This window comes from Phoca vitulina, unplaced genomic scaffold (assembly GCF_004348235.1).
Source record: "Phoca vitulina isolate PV1807 unplaced genomic scaffold, GSC_HSeal_1.0 scaffold64, whole genome shotgun sequence".
Lineage (NCBI taxonomy): Eukaryota > Metazoa > Chordata > Mammalia > Carnivora > Phocidae > Phoca > Phoca vitulina.
The window spans coordinates 8,812,105-8,830,506 of record NW_022589767.1 but is presented as its reverse complement, the minus strand read 5'-3'; the positions used below and the strand labels follow the sequence as shown (position 1 = coordinate 8,830,506).

General features: G+C 37.1%; 1 protein-coding gene across 2 annotated transcripts in view; it reads right to left on the bottom strand.

The window, feature by feature from the left end:
- Positions 1–18,402, bottom strand: part of PDE3A (phosphodiesterase 3A) — a 333,023-nt gene that overhangs the window by 69,155 nt on the left and 245,466 nt on the right. For both annotated transcript variants that reach the window (XR_004297827.1, XM_032391771.1), the window contains exons 3-4: positions 2,910–3,167; positions 828–982 (exon numbers count right to left, since the gene is read on the bottom strand). Coding sequence is in view for 1 of the 2 variants with exons in the window: in XM_032391771.1 (XP_032247662.1) it covers positions 828–982; positions 2,910–3,167 (413 nt within the window). In the remaining variant the exon portion in view is untranslated. The remainder of the gene's footprint in view (positions 1–827; positions 983–2,909; positions 3,168–18,402) is intronic.

Sequence of the window (18,402 nt, the reverse complement as noted above, 5' to 3'; positions counted from 1 at the left end):
AAGATATAATTGACATATTAGTTTCAGGTGTACAATATAGTGATTCGATATTTGCATATATCATGAGATAATCAACAAAATAAGTCTAGTAGCATCCATCACCACACAGTTACAAAAATATTTTTCTGGTGATGAGGACTTTTAAGATTACTCTCAGCAACTTTCAAATGTGCGATGCAGCATTATTAACTATAGTCACCATGCTGTATGTTATATCCCCGTGACAATTATTTAAAGCTGAAAGTTTGTACCTTTTGACCCCCTTTACCCATTTGGCACACCCCACCCCACCCCCAGCTCCTGTTTCTGGCAACCACCAATTTGTGCTCTAAATAAACTTTAGATTACCAAATGTTTGAACATATCCAGATGCTCTTAGGATGACGATCTACTTTTTGATCTGATCTTTCGCCTTTCATATAATGTAGGAGAACTGATCTGGTGGGCTGGGGGGAATCTAAAAACAATTTGCAGATGTCAGGCTGGATGCCTTTGATTTCAGAATCTCAATATCAATCACAGTCTAGATAAAATCTAGCTCACCACTACTGTGGGCTTGCTCACCTCTTCCCATCCTCTCACCCTGGCAGGCATCACCCCAAGTCACTGTTTCCATTTATATTTAAGACCAAGCAACACAATTTAAGCCTAATTATCTGATGTTAATCCATAGAGTGCTTTGCATTTAAAGCATATACCTTCTTCATTTTCAAAGCTGGCCTCCAACCAAACATAACTGGTTGGGCCACTTTTCCTCTGTAATTTATAATTCCTTTTGGTAAGTAACTTCTCTAAGAGATGTGAAACCAACAGGAGCATAGCCTGACCTTGATGAAGATGCTTCATGCAGTTTGATGCTAGCGCTCCGGTCCCTCCGCACCGGGGCAGGCTCCAAAGTGGGTAGACCTGTGGCTGAGGTGGTGGTTGTCCAAGTTGATGAAACCCGTCTCAACAAACCAGGAGGCAAACTCCTTCTCAGGCGCTAGGAAGGAGGAGTGTTGATTTTATCACCAAGCATATTTTTGATCACTCATTATAAAATACAATGGAAGAAAATGGGTTTTTAATTGGAAGTGAATTTATTAAACCATATTGGCTGAATATTACCTGTCTGAAAATTGGGTGCTCAGGAGTTCAATAAAAGAATATTATAAAATTAACATTTTGGGATCTTCATTTACATGATGATTGTAATATGGAATTATAGGAATGAAAGTCACTTACCTTTGGGAGAACCTTTGGGAAAACTTAAAACTTTATCAGTTCAATGGGATATACACACTTATCCATGTATTATATTAGTTATTATGAGCAAAAGTTTTCCCTCAAAGTCATCTGTTTGGGGCATGGATTGATTTTTATCATCTTGCAAAACAGTCTCCACACCAAAGTGTTTATTAATATAATTTTAATTTCTTGATTTACAAAAGGCAGGAGCTGAATCTAAGAGTGTAACTCACAAAATGCACCACTTTTCTTGTGGCTAGCAAGACTTAGACATCAGGCATAAGGGTAATATCATCAGTACCAACTCTTCTTAACAGAGGAGTCTGCTGGTTGACCTGCAACCCTCTCATTACTATTTCTTCCCCTATGATATCCCAAACAGGATATGTGCATCAATGTTAGAGAGGCAAGATTCTGAGCTTACCAGGATGAACACCAGCACTCTAAAGAGGGTCTTCACCTTAAAAATTAAAGTGAAAGTATTCTTCTGATACAACTACAGCAATATGGTTATAATAAGTAGAAGCTCGACCCATTTTTATTTGTGGCTAGCTATTCCTAGTAGACCAATCATGTAGACATTCTTTTCAAAGATGCATCCTGGCCTCCTGAAGATAACAAAAGCTTTTGAGAAGTATATGGCACCTTGAGGTTCAAGAATAGCTCAGATACTAGTTTCCCGTATTTCTTAAAGATCTGAATATGCATCTTTGAAAGTAATTCAATAGTAAGAGAAAAGGTCAAGCACTGTAAATACCAGGACTGATGCCTGAAAACCTCACTAACTTCATGTCTATTTTGAGGCTGAATGGAACCAGTTAATCTCTCTCCATTCCCTGACTGTCACATCATGCTTAGCCATACCTTTCTCAGAGACTAAGATGTTCAAAAAGAATCATGTAAATACCTAATTGACAAAGTTGTGTGAAACACACGTTCCTCAGATAAGAGACTCACAACAGCTAATTCATGGGTGTTACTGACCGACTACCAGCTTGAGAGGACAGATGCCTGTTTACCAAACAGATAACTGTGCAGGATGTGCCCCAGAGGACTTAAATTCTGATTTGTTTTCAGTCTTTAAAACAACCCGTTTTCAATTAATGCAAGGTCTAAGCTGGGTATAGGATCCCATTTCCTACAGCTTACATTTGTAAAACTCTTATATCTTACACATAAAAAGAAGGAATTTATAAATCACTAAGGCATCTTTTACTTTAAGCAATCCAAAATCAATTAAAACTGTTTGAGTTAAAAACTTCTTGGATTTGGGAAAGCCAGGAGGGCACTGTGAGTGATATCACACAAAGAAACCATGAGCAGCGGATCTCTGGGTTTCAGAGGGCAAGGGATTTTAAAAAGAACCCACACTAGAATGGGAGCAGGGACTTTTGCCTGCCCCCCGCCCCTCACTGCTAAATCCCTATCCCACAAAACAGAGCCTGACATATAGACATAAAAACTTCTTCAAAGTCGGAATTAAAGAAAGGTAAAACTTTCATTTACAGAAAGCTATGTTTAAGTCTTTATGTTTAAATTCTTATTACTTTGATCACCATGATCAACACATCTTCACTGAGTCACTGACATGACTCTGCATCTGGGTTTGAGGGTAACAAGAAACAGACCTAGAAGGCAAAAGAAAAGATTAACCTTTGCAGGGATAGGTCATTAATACCTACCTTGGGAATAGCCAGCTTGTCTTTTTCAGAGCTTTCCTCAGAATCAGAACAGGTGTAATTTTCACTGAAGGAAACAACAGGATTCATGCGGGGCTTGTGAATAGCCTGGAAGGTGAGCTGGGTGTTGAGCAGGTTGCTCACTGCCCTCAAGGATGTGCACACGTTGGGGGGCAGTGAAGGGTCTGCCAGGAGGTCGGTAATGAGGCCATGAGCCTCACCCATCACGGCAATATCCACAGTAATACTGGTTCCTGAGGACTGAGACACCAAACAGAGGAACAAGTGAGAAAAGGCCTGAAGCTGAGGCACACACACTAAAATGGGGCTCTTTCCAAAAAATGGGCTGATTGACTCTTTCAGGTTGTAGTAAAGGAACATTCAAATCACATTTCTGTTTCAAATTTTGCCAAAATTTGCCATGGCTTTTGCCATTTTTGTGTTCCTGGAATGTTTTTTAATGTTAGAACTTGGAGAGGGGTAGGACATATTTGAAGAAATTAAAAAGATAAACACTAGTTTTTGGAAGTCAAGAAGTTGGGGCACCTGGGCAGCTCAGTCAGTTAAGCCTCTGACTCTCGGTTATCAGCTCAGGTCGTGTTCTCAGGGTTGGGAGATGGAGCCCTGCATTTGGCTCCTCGCTCAGCGGGGAGCCTGCTTGAGATTTTCCCTCTCCCTCTGCCCCCACTTGTGCTCTCTCTCTCTCTCTAAAATAAATAAATAAATCTTAAAAAAAAAAAAGGCAAGAAGTTTCAGAGAATTGGAAAAAACTTTCTATCAGCCACTCCTTATGAAGAGCTCAACATTTTAATACATATTATTTAGAAATTTCATTCTAAAAGTTTAACATTAATATACTGTAAACTTTTAATTTTAGTAATGTTTTAATGTTTAGTAATTTTTAGTAAAATTTTAAAGTAATTTAAGTCTTTTAAGCCTGGTATATTGTAGTTATTTTTAAGATTTTATTTATTCACCTGAAAGAGAGAGAGAGCACATGAGGGGGAGGGGCAGAGAGAGAGGGAGAAGCAGACTCCCCACTGAGCAAGAGCCCAACTTGGGGTCAGTCCCAGGACCCTGGGATCATGACCTGAGCCGAAGGCAGATGCTTAACTGACTGAGCCACCCAGGCACCCCTATGGTAGTTACTCAATTAATATTAGAGATAGCCCAAAAAGCCTTTGACTTTTGATCAGATTCACATGTTATCCCTCTTCTTGTGGTTGGTAAGAATAGCAATTTTAGTTCTGGTATTCTGTGGCACATCTGTCATATTTTCTAAACTGCCTATCAGACTGACAGTCATTACTCTCTATTTGCTGAAGAAAGGATAAGCACAAAAAACAGAGGACAGGATTGTTCCCCACTCGGCTGCTCAGGCCAGAATGCCGGCAGGAAGGCATGAGAGCAAGGGAGAGTATGGGCAGAGTCAAGGCCAAGAGGGTAGAAGAAGCTTCAAGACGGCATATAGAAGACCGTTAATGCTGGAACATTGCCACAGTATGAGGCACGAGGAATCCACATAACTCCATAACTGCAGTTAGCGATCAGGGTGCAGATGCTGGAACTAGGCTACTTACGTCTAAATCCTGACTCCTAACCCTACCACTTTCTAGCTGCATGATCTCCGGCAAGTCACTAAGATTCTGTGCTGTGATTTCTGCATCTATAAAGTGGATACAGTAATAGCACCAGCTTCAGAAGGTAATTCTAAGAATTAAATGGGGTAATATACGTAAAGCACTCAATACTGTGTTGACAACTATAAGTGCTCAATACTGATAATGGTATAAATAATAATTACAATTCTGGAGTTTTTCAATAAAAGGCTGTTAGAAGTGTGGCTATGTATTTAGAAGAAAAATTTAGTCATTCTCTCACAACAGACTTAAAAATAAACTACAGAGAGATGAAAAATTTAAACATATAAGATTATAAACTTATTATAAGAAAATAACAGGGAGTAAGTTATAACATGAGAATGTTAAAAATAATATGAATTCATAAACTGTCAATGAAATATATGACAGATCTGTCTAAAGGCATAAGCTCCTACATAAGAAAATATACCATAAGCAAAGGAAAAAAACAGTGAGAAAATATTTGCCTCACAGAGAAGACAAAACATATCCAAATGAAGAGCTTCTAAAAAAAAGAAATCAATAAAAGACAAATTTGGATAAAAGGAATGAATAGACAACCTAAACAAAATGTAAATAATCAAATGTATAAAAAGCTACTTGCCTGCCTAATATTTAAAATACAAATTAATATAATGAAAACTTTTACTCATCAAAGCGGCAAAATAATAAAGGATTGATAGCATCCAGTATTAGTAATAGTTTGGGTAAGTGAGCAGTGAGTCAAAATAACCCAGTGTTTGTGAAAGGGCATTTTTCTGAGTCTATCAATTTGTCACTTAAATGTATATACTCTATGATCCAGGAAAACAATGTTGACAGACATGTAAAGAAAAACTGCAAGATGTAAAAATATGAGGACAAAGACATAAAGAGCAATAGCTCTCTGACAACAACCAGAGAATTCAGCCATAAATGCACATCGATAGAAAAAATGATACAAAGAAAGTTGTAGTATAACTATATTATAAGGTGGTATATAGTTTTTTAAAAGATTTGGGTAGATCTATAAACGATTACTTGAAAAAACACATATTGTTCACTGGTGGGGAAAAATATGCCATCAAAAAAGTGAATATGTTATAATTGGAAAAATATAAAAATTATGAAAACACCCAAAATACACAAAGATATATAGCCTTAGACCACTATAAGTAATGGATAAATTTTTCTGTAAAGATATGATATGGAACAGTTATGCCTTTTACCATGGAATAATAATAGTAACCATCATAATCATAGTGGCAGCGACATTTGCTCAGCACAAGTCTCCAAAGTACTTCATTTACTAACTTCAGTTTTATTAGTAAAAGATAACTTGCCAGAATCCTAATCAGATAGCTGGAATAGGGAAACATCAGACCGCAAACAAATACTCTGGCTCTAGAGCTTAAGTGCTGAGCCAGTACACCAAAATAAGATAAAAAATTCTTTTTTATCTTATGTTCCTAAATATATCTGTAATTATTTAATGCTTTATGTGCTCTCTGTGCCATGCTCTTCCCTGTTTAGATGCCTAAATATCTATTATGGACCGACATAAAAATTCAAGTGTAATGTTAATAGTTTTAGGATACACAATCATGCATACTTCACCTATGTACCTACATTGTCAACTTCAAAAATGTTCATGAGAAATGCCACCAAACTAAGTTAACATTCCCTTTTGGAAACACGTATTTTCAAGTGCACCCCTAATTATGATGCTTCTAAAAAATTCACTCAGCGTGACCTTCTGAAAGAGTAATATTTATTCCTATCCATCCACTTAAAAAATGACAATTTAAGTCAAACTGTTTTTAGGACATAACTTTTTCAGACTTTCTGACAGTGACATCAACAGCTTATGTTCCAATAATTAATAATTAAAGAGGCTTTCTCAAAATGTTCTTGCTATACAAAATTTACAAACCTAAAGAAAAAGTAGAGCATGTTCACTGATAATCTGAATGAAAACTTTTAATGAATTATTGGTGAGAGAACAAGTCTTTTTTATAATACTCTAATTTTATGATTTTTAAATAACATTTTCTTTTTTAAGTACTAGATGCATTTCTGATATACTCAGAAAAAACAAATATTAAAAATTTTTAAAGTAACTTTAAAATGCAAACAGAACTGAAAACTCAATCTCCTAAGTCATTGTTAGTGCTATGTAAGAATTTAGAAAAGAAGCACATTGTGTATTTTAATGCTATTTATGCCAGAGCTTTGGCCAAGGCAAAGGTCTTCAAGCAAAAACAAAGCAATATTCATGCCAGTAAGAAGTAAATGATCCATACTGGAATTGGCTAAGAAACCAAAGTGGACATTTTTACTATTGAAAAAGTATACTTTAACGAGGTATACTTAATATGGGAATGAAATCAGGTCTTTGCTACACTGGCTTTCTGATTCAAGACTAGAACTGTACAATGGTCAAAAGTTGCATCACACATAGAAGTTATCACCACTTTTTGGCTCAAATAACTAAAGGCTTCAATGAGGCATAAAATCTAAAACCAACAATCAGATTTGCTTGCCACAAAATTGCCAAGACTAACCACACATGACAGATGGGCCCCTATTTCAATAAGCAGCAGTCAAGTTATAAAGACACAGGAGAGTCCAAGGAGTAACTATTAAGGAATTTTAGGGGAGAAGGGCTTTGGTTGATAGCAGAGTTTTTTTCCTCAGATGATACAAAATACGAAAAAGAGTGACTCACACGGAGGGTATTGCCATACCCTATCCAACTTTGAAAATAATGTAACTAAATTTCTAAGTATACCAATAAATACTCAGAAATATTCCATTTAACTGGTGAAATCTTAGTGATAATAAATAGTAAAGGTTAAGTTTATATGAAAGCCACTTTAAAGGAAAGTCTTAAGCTAACAGCCTGAAATCATCTTTGAGTGCAGTAATGAACTATACTAAAGCATAAAACCACAGTTGAGTCTTTTTATGGTAGAGCTAAAACAAATCTTTTCCTTTTTTTTTTTTTTTAAAAAGGGACCAAGCAATATAAGACATTCTACTTTGCAAGCTCTCCTTATAATATTTATATTTAACGTTTAAGAAGATGCAAGTATAATTCCCTGAACATTATTTGACAACCAAATTTGGATCGCTACCTTTAAATAGAAAATCTGGAATTTAAGTCCGATAAACAGTGAGGAAAGTGTGGTTTTATATGTTAAACCAAAAATAACTGATTCTCTTGGTAAATCCACCACTTTTCAAAGCACCCAGTTTTTAAAATATTTTCCCTTCTCCCCATTATCTCTGTCCAGTCTACTTTACCATCTCTAGGATGTGAATACATAGATGCCTTGCTATATAATATGATCTAGTTGCTTCCAAGTTACTTTACTCATTGTAAACCAAAGGCTGGGAAAATCTGGAGTTATACATAAGAAGTTAAAGAAATAGTAACAAATACACTTATAAACACCATTAAACATAACTCCTAGAATAAGCATGTATTAACTCAATTATAGGAAATTTGTTTTCACTCTTACTACTGCTGTGCTAAAACTCTGAAATTACACTATTAGTATGATAAAAGGGAAAGCTTTGAATATGTGTAGTGGTCAGAAAGGATGTGCCCTTTGTGAAGGGCACCCAAGCTTCTAAATTACCCTCAGAGGCAAATTTTGAAAAATTCCAACAAATAAATTCATGTAATCAAATTACTAACAGCATGTATGTAAAATAAAATTATATATCTTTAAGTAACATGCCGGATTATTTACTGCAGCACTGTGTTTGGGTTTCTGTCAAAATATTATTCAGAAATGGGGAATTTCTAAAAGGAATAATTGTTAAACAGTTTTAGGAAATAACTACAGGAACAAGGTGAATGAAAACAAAGAAGCCAACAAACACCATTTCGTTTAAAGAACGAGAAGATGCTCAGAGGACAAATCAGAAAGGGACTGGGAAAATTGAGGTCAACAACAATTTGCTATTCAAAATGATCAGGGAGGCTATCTGGTGTAGAAAGTGGGCTGAAGGTAATGCATCTAATTCCTGATGAATTCTGTCGGAGGCAGCACCATGAACAGTCAAGTCATAGCTCTTCTTCCTACATATTTTGAAGCAAAGATTAAGCTGATAACTTAGTCAAATAGATTACATACATCCCTGCTTAGAAGGGGAAGATATATAATAACTCTCAAGTCTTCTGACTCAGTGAATTAGTGAATCATCTGATGAGTCATTTGCTTTGGAGATTAATTTATTCTGACTGGAATAAATAGAATTAGACGCAGTATAAAAGCCCCTCTTCATAATTCTACATGAAACCCAAAGATAGGTTACAAATGCCAAAGAACCATAATCGAGACAATTACCTACATAACCTAGTTGAGATGCTGTATGCCTTGAATCAGACCACTGTTTTGTTTAATATTTTAACTTAGGATGGTTTCCAAAACTGACCGCAGATTTACTCTAGGCAATATTGTATCCATTGGGGGTACACAGTCCTCCCCTTTGCAAAAATCAGAGAACTGGGTTGGATCTTCCTAAGGTCCTTTCCAATTCCATAAATCTAAAGCATTTTGCATATACACATACACATACATCAAAGAAGAAAGAAGAAAATGATTTTAAAACTTATTTCCTGGCATCAGTAAGCATTTTAAATTTGTTAAGACAATTTAAAAAGTATTATGTAGACAGAAAATGCTTTGTTTCACACTGCTAATCATACCCAAGCTCTACCTTATAACTTATGATTGAGTCACTGATGCTGTCTCCTTTCTATATTAAAATGCCTAGTGTACACTGAGTGCTCGGGGGGGTGGGGAAGAGGCTACTCCCTGGAACTTCTACATACTTCTACTCCCAAGAGTTGAGCTGTACGTTTGCCAAGTGTCAGTTTCCTTTGGTCCCACATCTGTTCAGGCCAGTTGTATTTTGTCACTGTAAATTACCTATGCTGATAAATATCCATAAACCAGTGACAACATGAGTAAAAAACGGAAAAGTTGCTTTAAAAACGAAGTTGAATAGCTTTAAAGACTTCATAAATACATTTCATCAAAGTGAGGTCCCAGTATCGATTTCTGTTAAATTAAGTAGGGAAGGTACGACTGTAAACATCCCAAAAGAAAATGATAACCTATCTGAAAGATTTGAACCCAGAATGCTTTCAAGTACCTAAGTCACTTCCACTCTGGAATAAATTGGAACTGGCAGCTGGGTACAATGAAGCACCATGTGGTACATAGAAGAAAGAGAACTTCTCAGACGTGCTCAAAGAGAAACATTCTTGGCTCTTCATCAAAAAGGCTCGTGAAAGCCTGCATATTTCTATGTAGTAAGTTAAATATATTACAAGAGGTACAGAAAATAGAGGTCAAAGTTGTATAATTCTCTGCTTTAAAACTTTTAAAATCAACAGAATGACTGCAGTCCTGATTCTATCTGTTAAAAGAGCTCCACGCCATTTTAAACCCAACACCTTTCACTTGAAAGCCCTCCAGTGAAAGGAACCATTTATAATAAATAGTTACGTCATAGCTATTCGTTACCACCCCTGAAACCGGGAGGAGAAAGTAAGGTTTGGTTTACGAATTAGCACATGAGGTGCAAAAAGGAACAAGTGCCTTTTTTCGTCATGTATGTAAAATGGAAGTTTGTACACGTGAGAAGTTGGAAAACAAAGTTATAAAGAACCGGGATAAAAGAGAGGAAGTTGTACTTATTCATCAATATCAAATTTTTATTTTGTGAATTAGAACATGGGGCCTTTAAGAGCAGAGGCTCTAGAGTCAGTCTGGCTGCATCCAAATTTAAGATCTGTTGAGATTTGCAAAACATTCATGTATCTCCCTTGCTCGTTTTCTTATTTCTGAGCAGGGGATAATAATAATATTGACTGTATAGTATTGTTGATGATTAAATGAAATCATGCACATAAAGACCTCAGCAGAGGTGCTTGGCCCACAAGGCATGTTTGATAAATATTATATATCACCACCATTATTATTACTGCACAGAAAAAACTGTGTGGTAAAGGCTGCACACCGCACATATGTTTGTCTTCAACATATACTGGGCCAGTAGTTTGTTCATAAATGAAATGCAGCATAGAGACAGAATTTCTTCCTCAACAAAACCAAAATCACCAAAACAAAAACCTGAATACTTTCATTTCTTATTCTAGGTAAATCTACAGATCGTACTCCCTATTCCCATATACTCTAAGAGTTCTGAGATTAATTTTAGGCTCTCAGAAAGTAATTGTACAAAGGTCCTGGTTTCAGTTAATATGGCTGATTGCACTGGTATAATTTATAACACAGTATGTGAAAGGAATTCTAAAAGCAGGCATCTTAGCTCCATTGTTGGAAGGTTTTTTTTTTTTTCTTTCTTTCTATTTAGTCATCCTGGGAGGCACCCTGGGAGGCAAACATAGCATGGGAAGAACATTCTCAGGGTGAAGAGGGAGTTGGGATAAGAGAGGAATAAACAGTGTGAGGGATGACACATAAAAGGAAAGAGTCCCTGGGACTGTTCTTACCCAACTTTGGTCCTCAATGCTGGGAAAAGATGCTTGTTGGGTTTTTGGGAGTGGTCTCCTCCATCTCTAAAGCGCACTTTGCCACCCTGACGCTCCACAGCTTTCTCTGGGAGGCTGCCTGTGGTACCAGGGAGTAGCATCTTGGTCTCTAATGTACTAAATTCACTTAGAAGGTGAGCTGGATTGATAAATGGTCTTTGGTGTATTACTGGTTCTGACCTCAGAGCCAGCAAAATTGCATATGTGTTTATACTTTCATAGGACCCATTTATAATTTTAGACTTGAAGTTGGTTGGGAAATTTTTTAAAAATGAAATCATGTGAAAATTTTGCAGTAACTCATTGTAGGCTGAACTTTGGCTAAATGCCATCCTAAGGAAGCAGATGTTTGCTTATTTTAATTTTCTGGCAGGGAATATGAGTTTACATTTGGATTTTCTCCTTAAGATAATATATACGTACAGTAGGAGGAAAACATATAGGGCCCTTCATCAAGCTGCTTTCCAACATCTCTGTGGGCCGGCCGCATGGGAGAGGTGAGGCATAACAAAATGCAGCAGTTATCAGAATTCTTAACTTCCTTCTCTTTTGATGTTCAAAGAGCACTCCATGTTACCAAGCGGGATACAGTATGCGGTCTTGTGTCCTCATAGATTTCCCTATAATCTATCTGTAATTAAGCCAAAAATTGTTAAAGCAGTCCCTCTGTTTTCTAAGTACCTTCCAGACACTAGCAAATTTGCTCAACAGCCTCAAAAATAACAATTAACACAGAATACTGTTTTTGTATTTAGGAAATAAAACATACTTATTAAATCACTTACTCTCGTAAGCACCCATATTGCTAAAGATAACCTTAGCTGCCTTTGACTTCCAGGCTGGTTCTGTTTCTTCTAATTAGAAAAAGATGAGGTGGCTGGTGAAAGTATGAGGAATTCAGGTAAGGAGCTGTCCCTCTGACTCCTCACGCAAATGAAGGCAGGAAGGCTTGGAGAGTATAAATTGCTATATAAATAAAAAGCATTATTATTTCTGTTAGTGGAAGAAACCGGATTTTCTGAGCAGGAGTTTAGAAATATAGAAAAATTAAGAATCTCTGAAGAGTATGAACTCATAAAAGCTGATGTATTTTGATGGTCCTTGACTTGTTAGGTTTTGAGAATTGCTGTTGAACTTGAACTTGAGATTTCTGTTTGCTTAGCCTAAAAACAATTTCAGTGAACAACAGATGGCAGTATTCTGCCTTTTTAAAGAACCCTAATCGTCGGAAGATCTTTCTGAATGAGCGCTGCTCCCTCATTAACCCTCAGAGTTTAGTTTCTTTCTTCACAGGGGAAAAATAAAAAAGTAAAAAAACTAAAAAAAGAATAACTTCCATAAAACTATTGGTAGAAAGTAATACAAAATTTTAAATTGTGTTATATCTCTCAGGACCATTGTTAAAGTGAAACTATAATTACATCATTAATAATTCTTCTCAATTACGAGCATTTCAGTTCCGTCACCCTTTCCCATTTTCATAAGGTAAACATTGTAAAGATGACTCATTTTCAGATGCAATTTGATTTAAATTTTTTCCCACATGTAGTTTTCCATTGTGATGAAAATAACCGTAAAACAAAACAAAAACAAAATCAAAATATGCATTCGAACACCATGGTTTTGTGAGCCTTCACTGCCATTTGTTCTATCTGCCCTGTGTTATCTCTCACCAGACTCTCCTACGTCGTGGGCACTTACTTAGCTGTGCTACTGATTTACTGCTAACGCTGCCTAACCGGGAGCTCTTGCCTCTGATTCCTACAGTAGCACCCAGCCTGCTCACCACGTGAGTGCCTGGACCTCATTCGCCGAAGCACCAAACACAAAAACAAACAAATGAAAAACGCTGGAAGCTGTAACTTCAGAAAAGTCTTGCATCGCTGACCAATTCTCACATGTATTCTTAGAACGTCTCTGTCGAAAGCACTTGTGACAGTTTTCAATCCAGTTTTTTGATGTGTGATCTTGATAAAGTTTTGTCTTCCTCTTTTAGGCTGAAAGTGTTATGAGGACAAAGGCAACACTAGTTTTCATTCACCAGTTTAACCCCAGACCCTAGTTTAGTATCTGATCATTGGTAGGCACTCAGTGATATTAAAAATGAGTGAAGTCATAAGGAGCATATTCTAAACCTCCAGAGAAGTACATTTCCTCTCTCCCAGTTCTATGCCTTGAAGAATATAAAAGGACAGACAAATTACAGTGTCCAAGGTATTCCCTTAAAACAAATAATTGAATTTTCTGGAAGCCATCCTAAAACATTTAGCCTTCTAGCACAATTTCATGCTCTGATTTTAACTTAAATAAAAATATTGAGAATTGTTACACTGAAATACTGGAGTCATAAATAAAAATGGTATTTAACAAACTGATTCTGGAATAACTCCTAGGCAGAAAACAGTGAGCCTGCGGAGGAAAACAGTGCTGAGGCAAGAAAATGACTCTACGCCTTTTTCTATAATGTACTACATATATGGAAAGAGCAAGCAGAGGATTTGGGTATACAGATGAGTATGTTTTTGGGAAAAGAGTTAAAAGGCCTGGAGGTAGAGAAAGAATGACCTTTTAGTAATAACACTCAGATGAAGTAGAGAGTGCTTCAGGTTGAAAAGAATGTGTCCTTGTATAGCACAGTGATTATAGTTAATAATACCGTAATATATATTTGAGAGTTGCTAAGAGTAGATCTTGAAAGTTTTCATCACAAGAAAAACATCTGTAATGATGGTGATGGATGTTAACTAGACTTACTGTGGTGATCATTTTGCAATATACATATATATCAAATCATTACGTCATACACCTGCAACTAATATAATGTTTTATGTCAATTACATTCAAATTTAAAAACAGAAGAAGAAGAAAAGGATGTGTCTGGAGAGGTTTGAGGGAATACATCATGACAGGAACAGGAGCCAAACGCAAGAGCTTTGATTAACCTACTAAGAGTAATGAGAACCTTCTGCTACGGGTAGTGACATCATCAGTACATGTGGAGGAAGGAGTCAGGCTGACTTTCAGGCTTACGGCTTGGACAGACGGAGAGCTAAGAACCATTCCCTGAATTAGCAATCACAGGAGCAGGAATGAGTTTTGATGTGGATGCTGAGATATTCATCTTTGAGTAAATATGTGCTATTCACGGGATGATTCAAAGTTGCACATCAAGAGAAACATCTGAACTGAAAATACACATCCGGGTATCACTGACACAGATATGGTCATTTCAGTAACACCCTACATGGAAGTGTATAAAGAGAAAGAAGAGTGGACTGAAGGCAGGACCATAATCAATACTAACTTACAAGGAGGGTCAGGAAGAAGAGAAACTCACAAAGGAAAATGAGAAAGGGCAACTGAAAATTAAGAGTATAGGGTCATATGGGTCACGGAAATGCTTCTGTCAAGAGGAGAGTGGCCAGTGGTGACTGATGAGATTTTAGAGATTAATAAATTCTGAAAAGTATCCCTTAGCTTAGTATCTGGCAGGTCACTGGTAACACTAAAGAGTACAATTTTAGTGACATAGTGAGGTTGTAAGTCACACTGCAATAAACTGAGCAAAGAAAAGGTGTGAAAATGGAGACAATGTAGACAGCTCTCTTCTGAAAACCAGCGGTAAAATGGAAGGTATGTCCCTATCTATTCAGAGAGAAAACAGGCTCTAAAGAGCTGGGGAGCAAGTGAGCAAGCACAAATGTTGAAGGGGGAGATCCCACTAGTATGAGGGCGTTCAAGTGCAACAAAAACAGTGGGAATGATAAAGAGATCAATGTCCAAGAGAAGGAAGTAGAGTGTGACTAACCTTTCATAATGGGGGTACATTTCCCATGGTAACAGTGAGAAAAAAGCCTAGATCTGCAGGTGAGAAGTTGGAGTTCCTATACTTTGGCTTTTATCTAACTCTGGAGATTAGTCTTGAGTCCCTTGTTGAGAAAGTGATATAGGCAATGTTAGGTTAGAAGTAGTGAGGACAGGGCGCCTGGGTGGCTCAGTCGGTTAAGCGTCTGCCTTCGGCTCAGGTCATGCTCCCAGGGTCCTGGGATGGAGTCCCACATCCGGCTCCTTGCTCAGCGGGGAGCCTGCTTCTCCCTCTGCTGCTGCTCTCTCTCTCAAACAGATAAATAAAATCCTACAAAAAAAAAAAAAAAAGCAGCACAGAGGAGAATGAAGAACGTTTGAAAGAGGAGTAAGAAATAGCTGGCTAGATTCTCAGGCAATACTGCCAGTCCAGCTGAGCTTAGAGACTTCAGCTCCAATATGTTGTTTGTGTGCCTTCCAGTGGTACTCAGCGTGAAATTTTACACGAAAAGGCAACAAAGTGAAAACAGGAGGGCTCTGCCAGAAAGGAAGGAGAGAAGACTGAGCCATTGGACCCGAGATCCTGGGAAAGTGGAAGAGCAGGCCCAGAACAGGCAAGAAACAGAGCAGTCAAGCTTGAAGAAGCATGGGGTCAGAACGCAGGCTCGGGTATCTGTATGAGAAAAACAAACGCAGGGTTCCATTAGTAGACCAGTCTCTCAGGCATGGAGGATTTCTGCTTCTTATTAGCAGAAAATAAGGTTGAAAAGGAAATATGAAGCCAGATTTCAGATGCCCATGAATGGAGGACAAAGTTTTCTAATTCTATCAGTTGGTAATTGAGTGATGAAAGACGTCCAAGAAGGAAAATGATGTCATCAAACAGTGCACAGTGCTTGAGGAAGACAAAGGTGTGGAGAGAAGACGACAGATTTGACCACGCTGCCACAAGACAGGTGGGAAACTAGGATTCCTGCAGCATCGATGACCAGGGAGGGAAGAGTGACAGTAACATTAAGGAGCATCAACTGCACTTGTAAGGTGATTCAATACTGAGACATGAAAAAAAATACAATGTATTAATTCCTGCAGTAGTCTTCTTTCATTTTGTCCACAATATTCTCAGTTCCTTCTCTTGAAAATCTCTTCAAGGGCTCTTGCCTTCACAAAATAAAATGTGGAGAGTTCACTTGTCAGTGTATAAAATCCACCCTGGGTCTCAGCAACTAAGAAAATGTTCTCTTTTTGATTTATCATGGTAGTGGCCCTCCACAGTGTAAACAGAGGGGGTGAATGGACACTCTTAATAGCCCCAAGTTGTTTTAATACAACATCCAATACTTCATAAATGTATTTTAAAAACTCAGTAAATTCCAGTTTCTACAACTAAGCAAAGGTACCGTAAATTATGTAACAAGGTTTCTAAATGTATAAATAGACCAAATTTCAAAACACTTTTACATCAAAAAATTTGGCGGGGAACTTAGAATGAATTTCTCTAGAGAAATAATACTATAAACAGTGAAGAAATTCCTAGGCCAGCTCACAAAAGCTTATACCACTTAACAGTAGGTACGATAGCATTTTTTTGGTTCTACATTGCAAATGCACCCTATTTCAATCACAGTGCAATCTTTTAAGAAAAAACACATTTTATCAATGGTGTGATTCAAAAAGGAAATATGGAGGCACTGGAAAACATCCATTTCTGCATCATTTACTCAACAAATATTAACTGAACATCTACTGAGTACCTGGTAATGTCTATACCCTAGGGCTATGGAGATGAATGAGTTTGGCAGCCCTCAAAAAGATGCTCAGGGGACTAAAAGTGATCAGAGGACTGAAGAGGAAGCTGGGGGGACCTTGTGATGAATCACCGCCACCTCTGGTTACAAGGAGGGAAGTAAGTTGTTTCTCAAAATGCAAGACTCTAAACACCTACATCTGGCCAACTTTGAAAACTGAGTCACCATTATCATCCATAGCTCTCCTCAAAGTAGGATGAAAATAAAAATAAACTCTCCAGAGAAGCATGAAAAGGGAGAGGGACTGGTTGCAAAGATACTCATGACTCAAATATAGAAATGTCTGGTTTCTCGACATTTCCCTTAAAATCTTCAGCCCTTAGAATTCTCAAAGCTCCAAAACCCAACTCCCAACTTTGAAACTTGGATTTCAAGGCTTCCCAGCATCCTGTTCCCCCAGTAAAGAATAGGGAACTTGAAGCTCCCTGGCCTCTCAGAGCACATTAGGGTCTGCCTGCTTCTTGCTAACTGGTTTCAAGGGATGAGGTAAGCTTACCTGTGAACCATTTTACATGTAGAGAAGATTTGAGTAAAATATTAAAAGTTAGTAATATAATGGAACACTACATCAAAAACTAATGTTGTATGGTGATTAACATAACATAAAAAAATTTTAAAAATGTAAAAAAAAAAGTTAGTAATATCATTTCTTGATTTTCCAGAAGGCAACTCACAGCTCTACAAATTATAAAGGGAATGACTTTCAAAATTTAAAGGTTAAGTAACTTGTCCAACATTACACGGATAGTAAGCAGCAGAGGTAGAATTCTAACTAAGGCATTCTGGACCTACACTATTAATCACAACACTAAACTGTCCGTCAGTATTTTAGGGTAACTGTTCCTATGCATGGTCACTTATCTTTGATGAGATAAAATATCTTTGTCAATTTGCTACATACTGTTAGTTTTGCAAACTCCTCCTTCAATTAATCTTTATCAATTTAGGCTCTCCTTATCAATGAGAACTTATTAACATCATCAGTATACTCTGAGAATTTGTGTCATACTCCCTTCCTTTACATTGCTTTTGAAAATCAAATTAGACTCTTCACAGAACTAATTTTTAGGGAAGACCCCACTACTAATGTTTCTCCATCAAGAAAAATGCCACTTATTTTTTTCTCCTTATTTCCCATCCTTAAGCCAGATCTCATATAATATTTGCTCCTGGAAGGAAAAACTTGTGGTTCTTGTAGAGACTTCTGTTGCTAATAGGAAAGCATCTGTCTTCGTTTTCCTTTTAGGTGGTAATGAAAATAAAATTTTATAATGCATCTGTCTACAAGTCTGGTTTAATTACTTCAGTTTAAGAAACTGGTTTCAGTTATAATCTTATTATATTCATAATGTTATGAGACACTCAGATAATAAATATGATTATCTTTGGGTCAATAGACCCCGGTAACTCACCAAGATATTTAATAGGCAGATGTGGAGCAGGATTATAAAGGTTCTGTATAAAAAGCATTTCAAAATGATACCCTACCCCTCATGTTTAGCAACAATGTGCTGCTGAGTGAAGAGGAAATCAGGCAAGAAAAGAAGTCATTTGGTCATAACGATGAGTCACTCAACTTTTATGTCATAGTTTTGTTTTCTTCCTTGCGGACATAATTGTTAGGTTCATCAATGCTCCCACATGCTGTTAGTATAGCAATAATAGGATATCGAAGGAATACAAATGGCCAA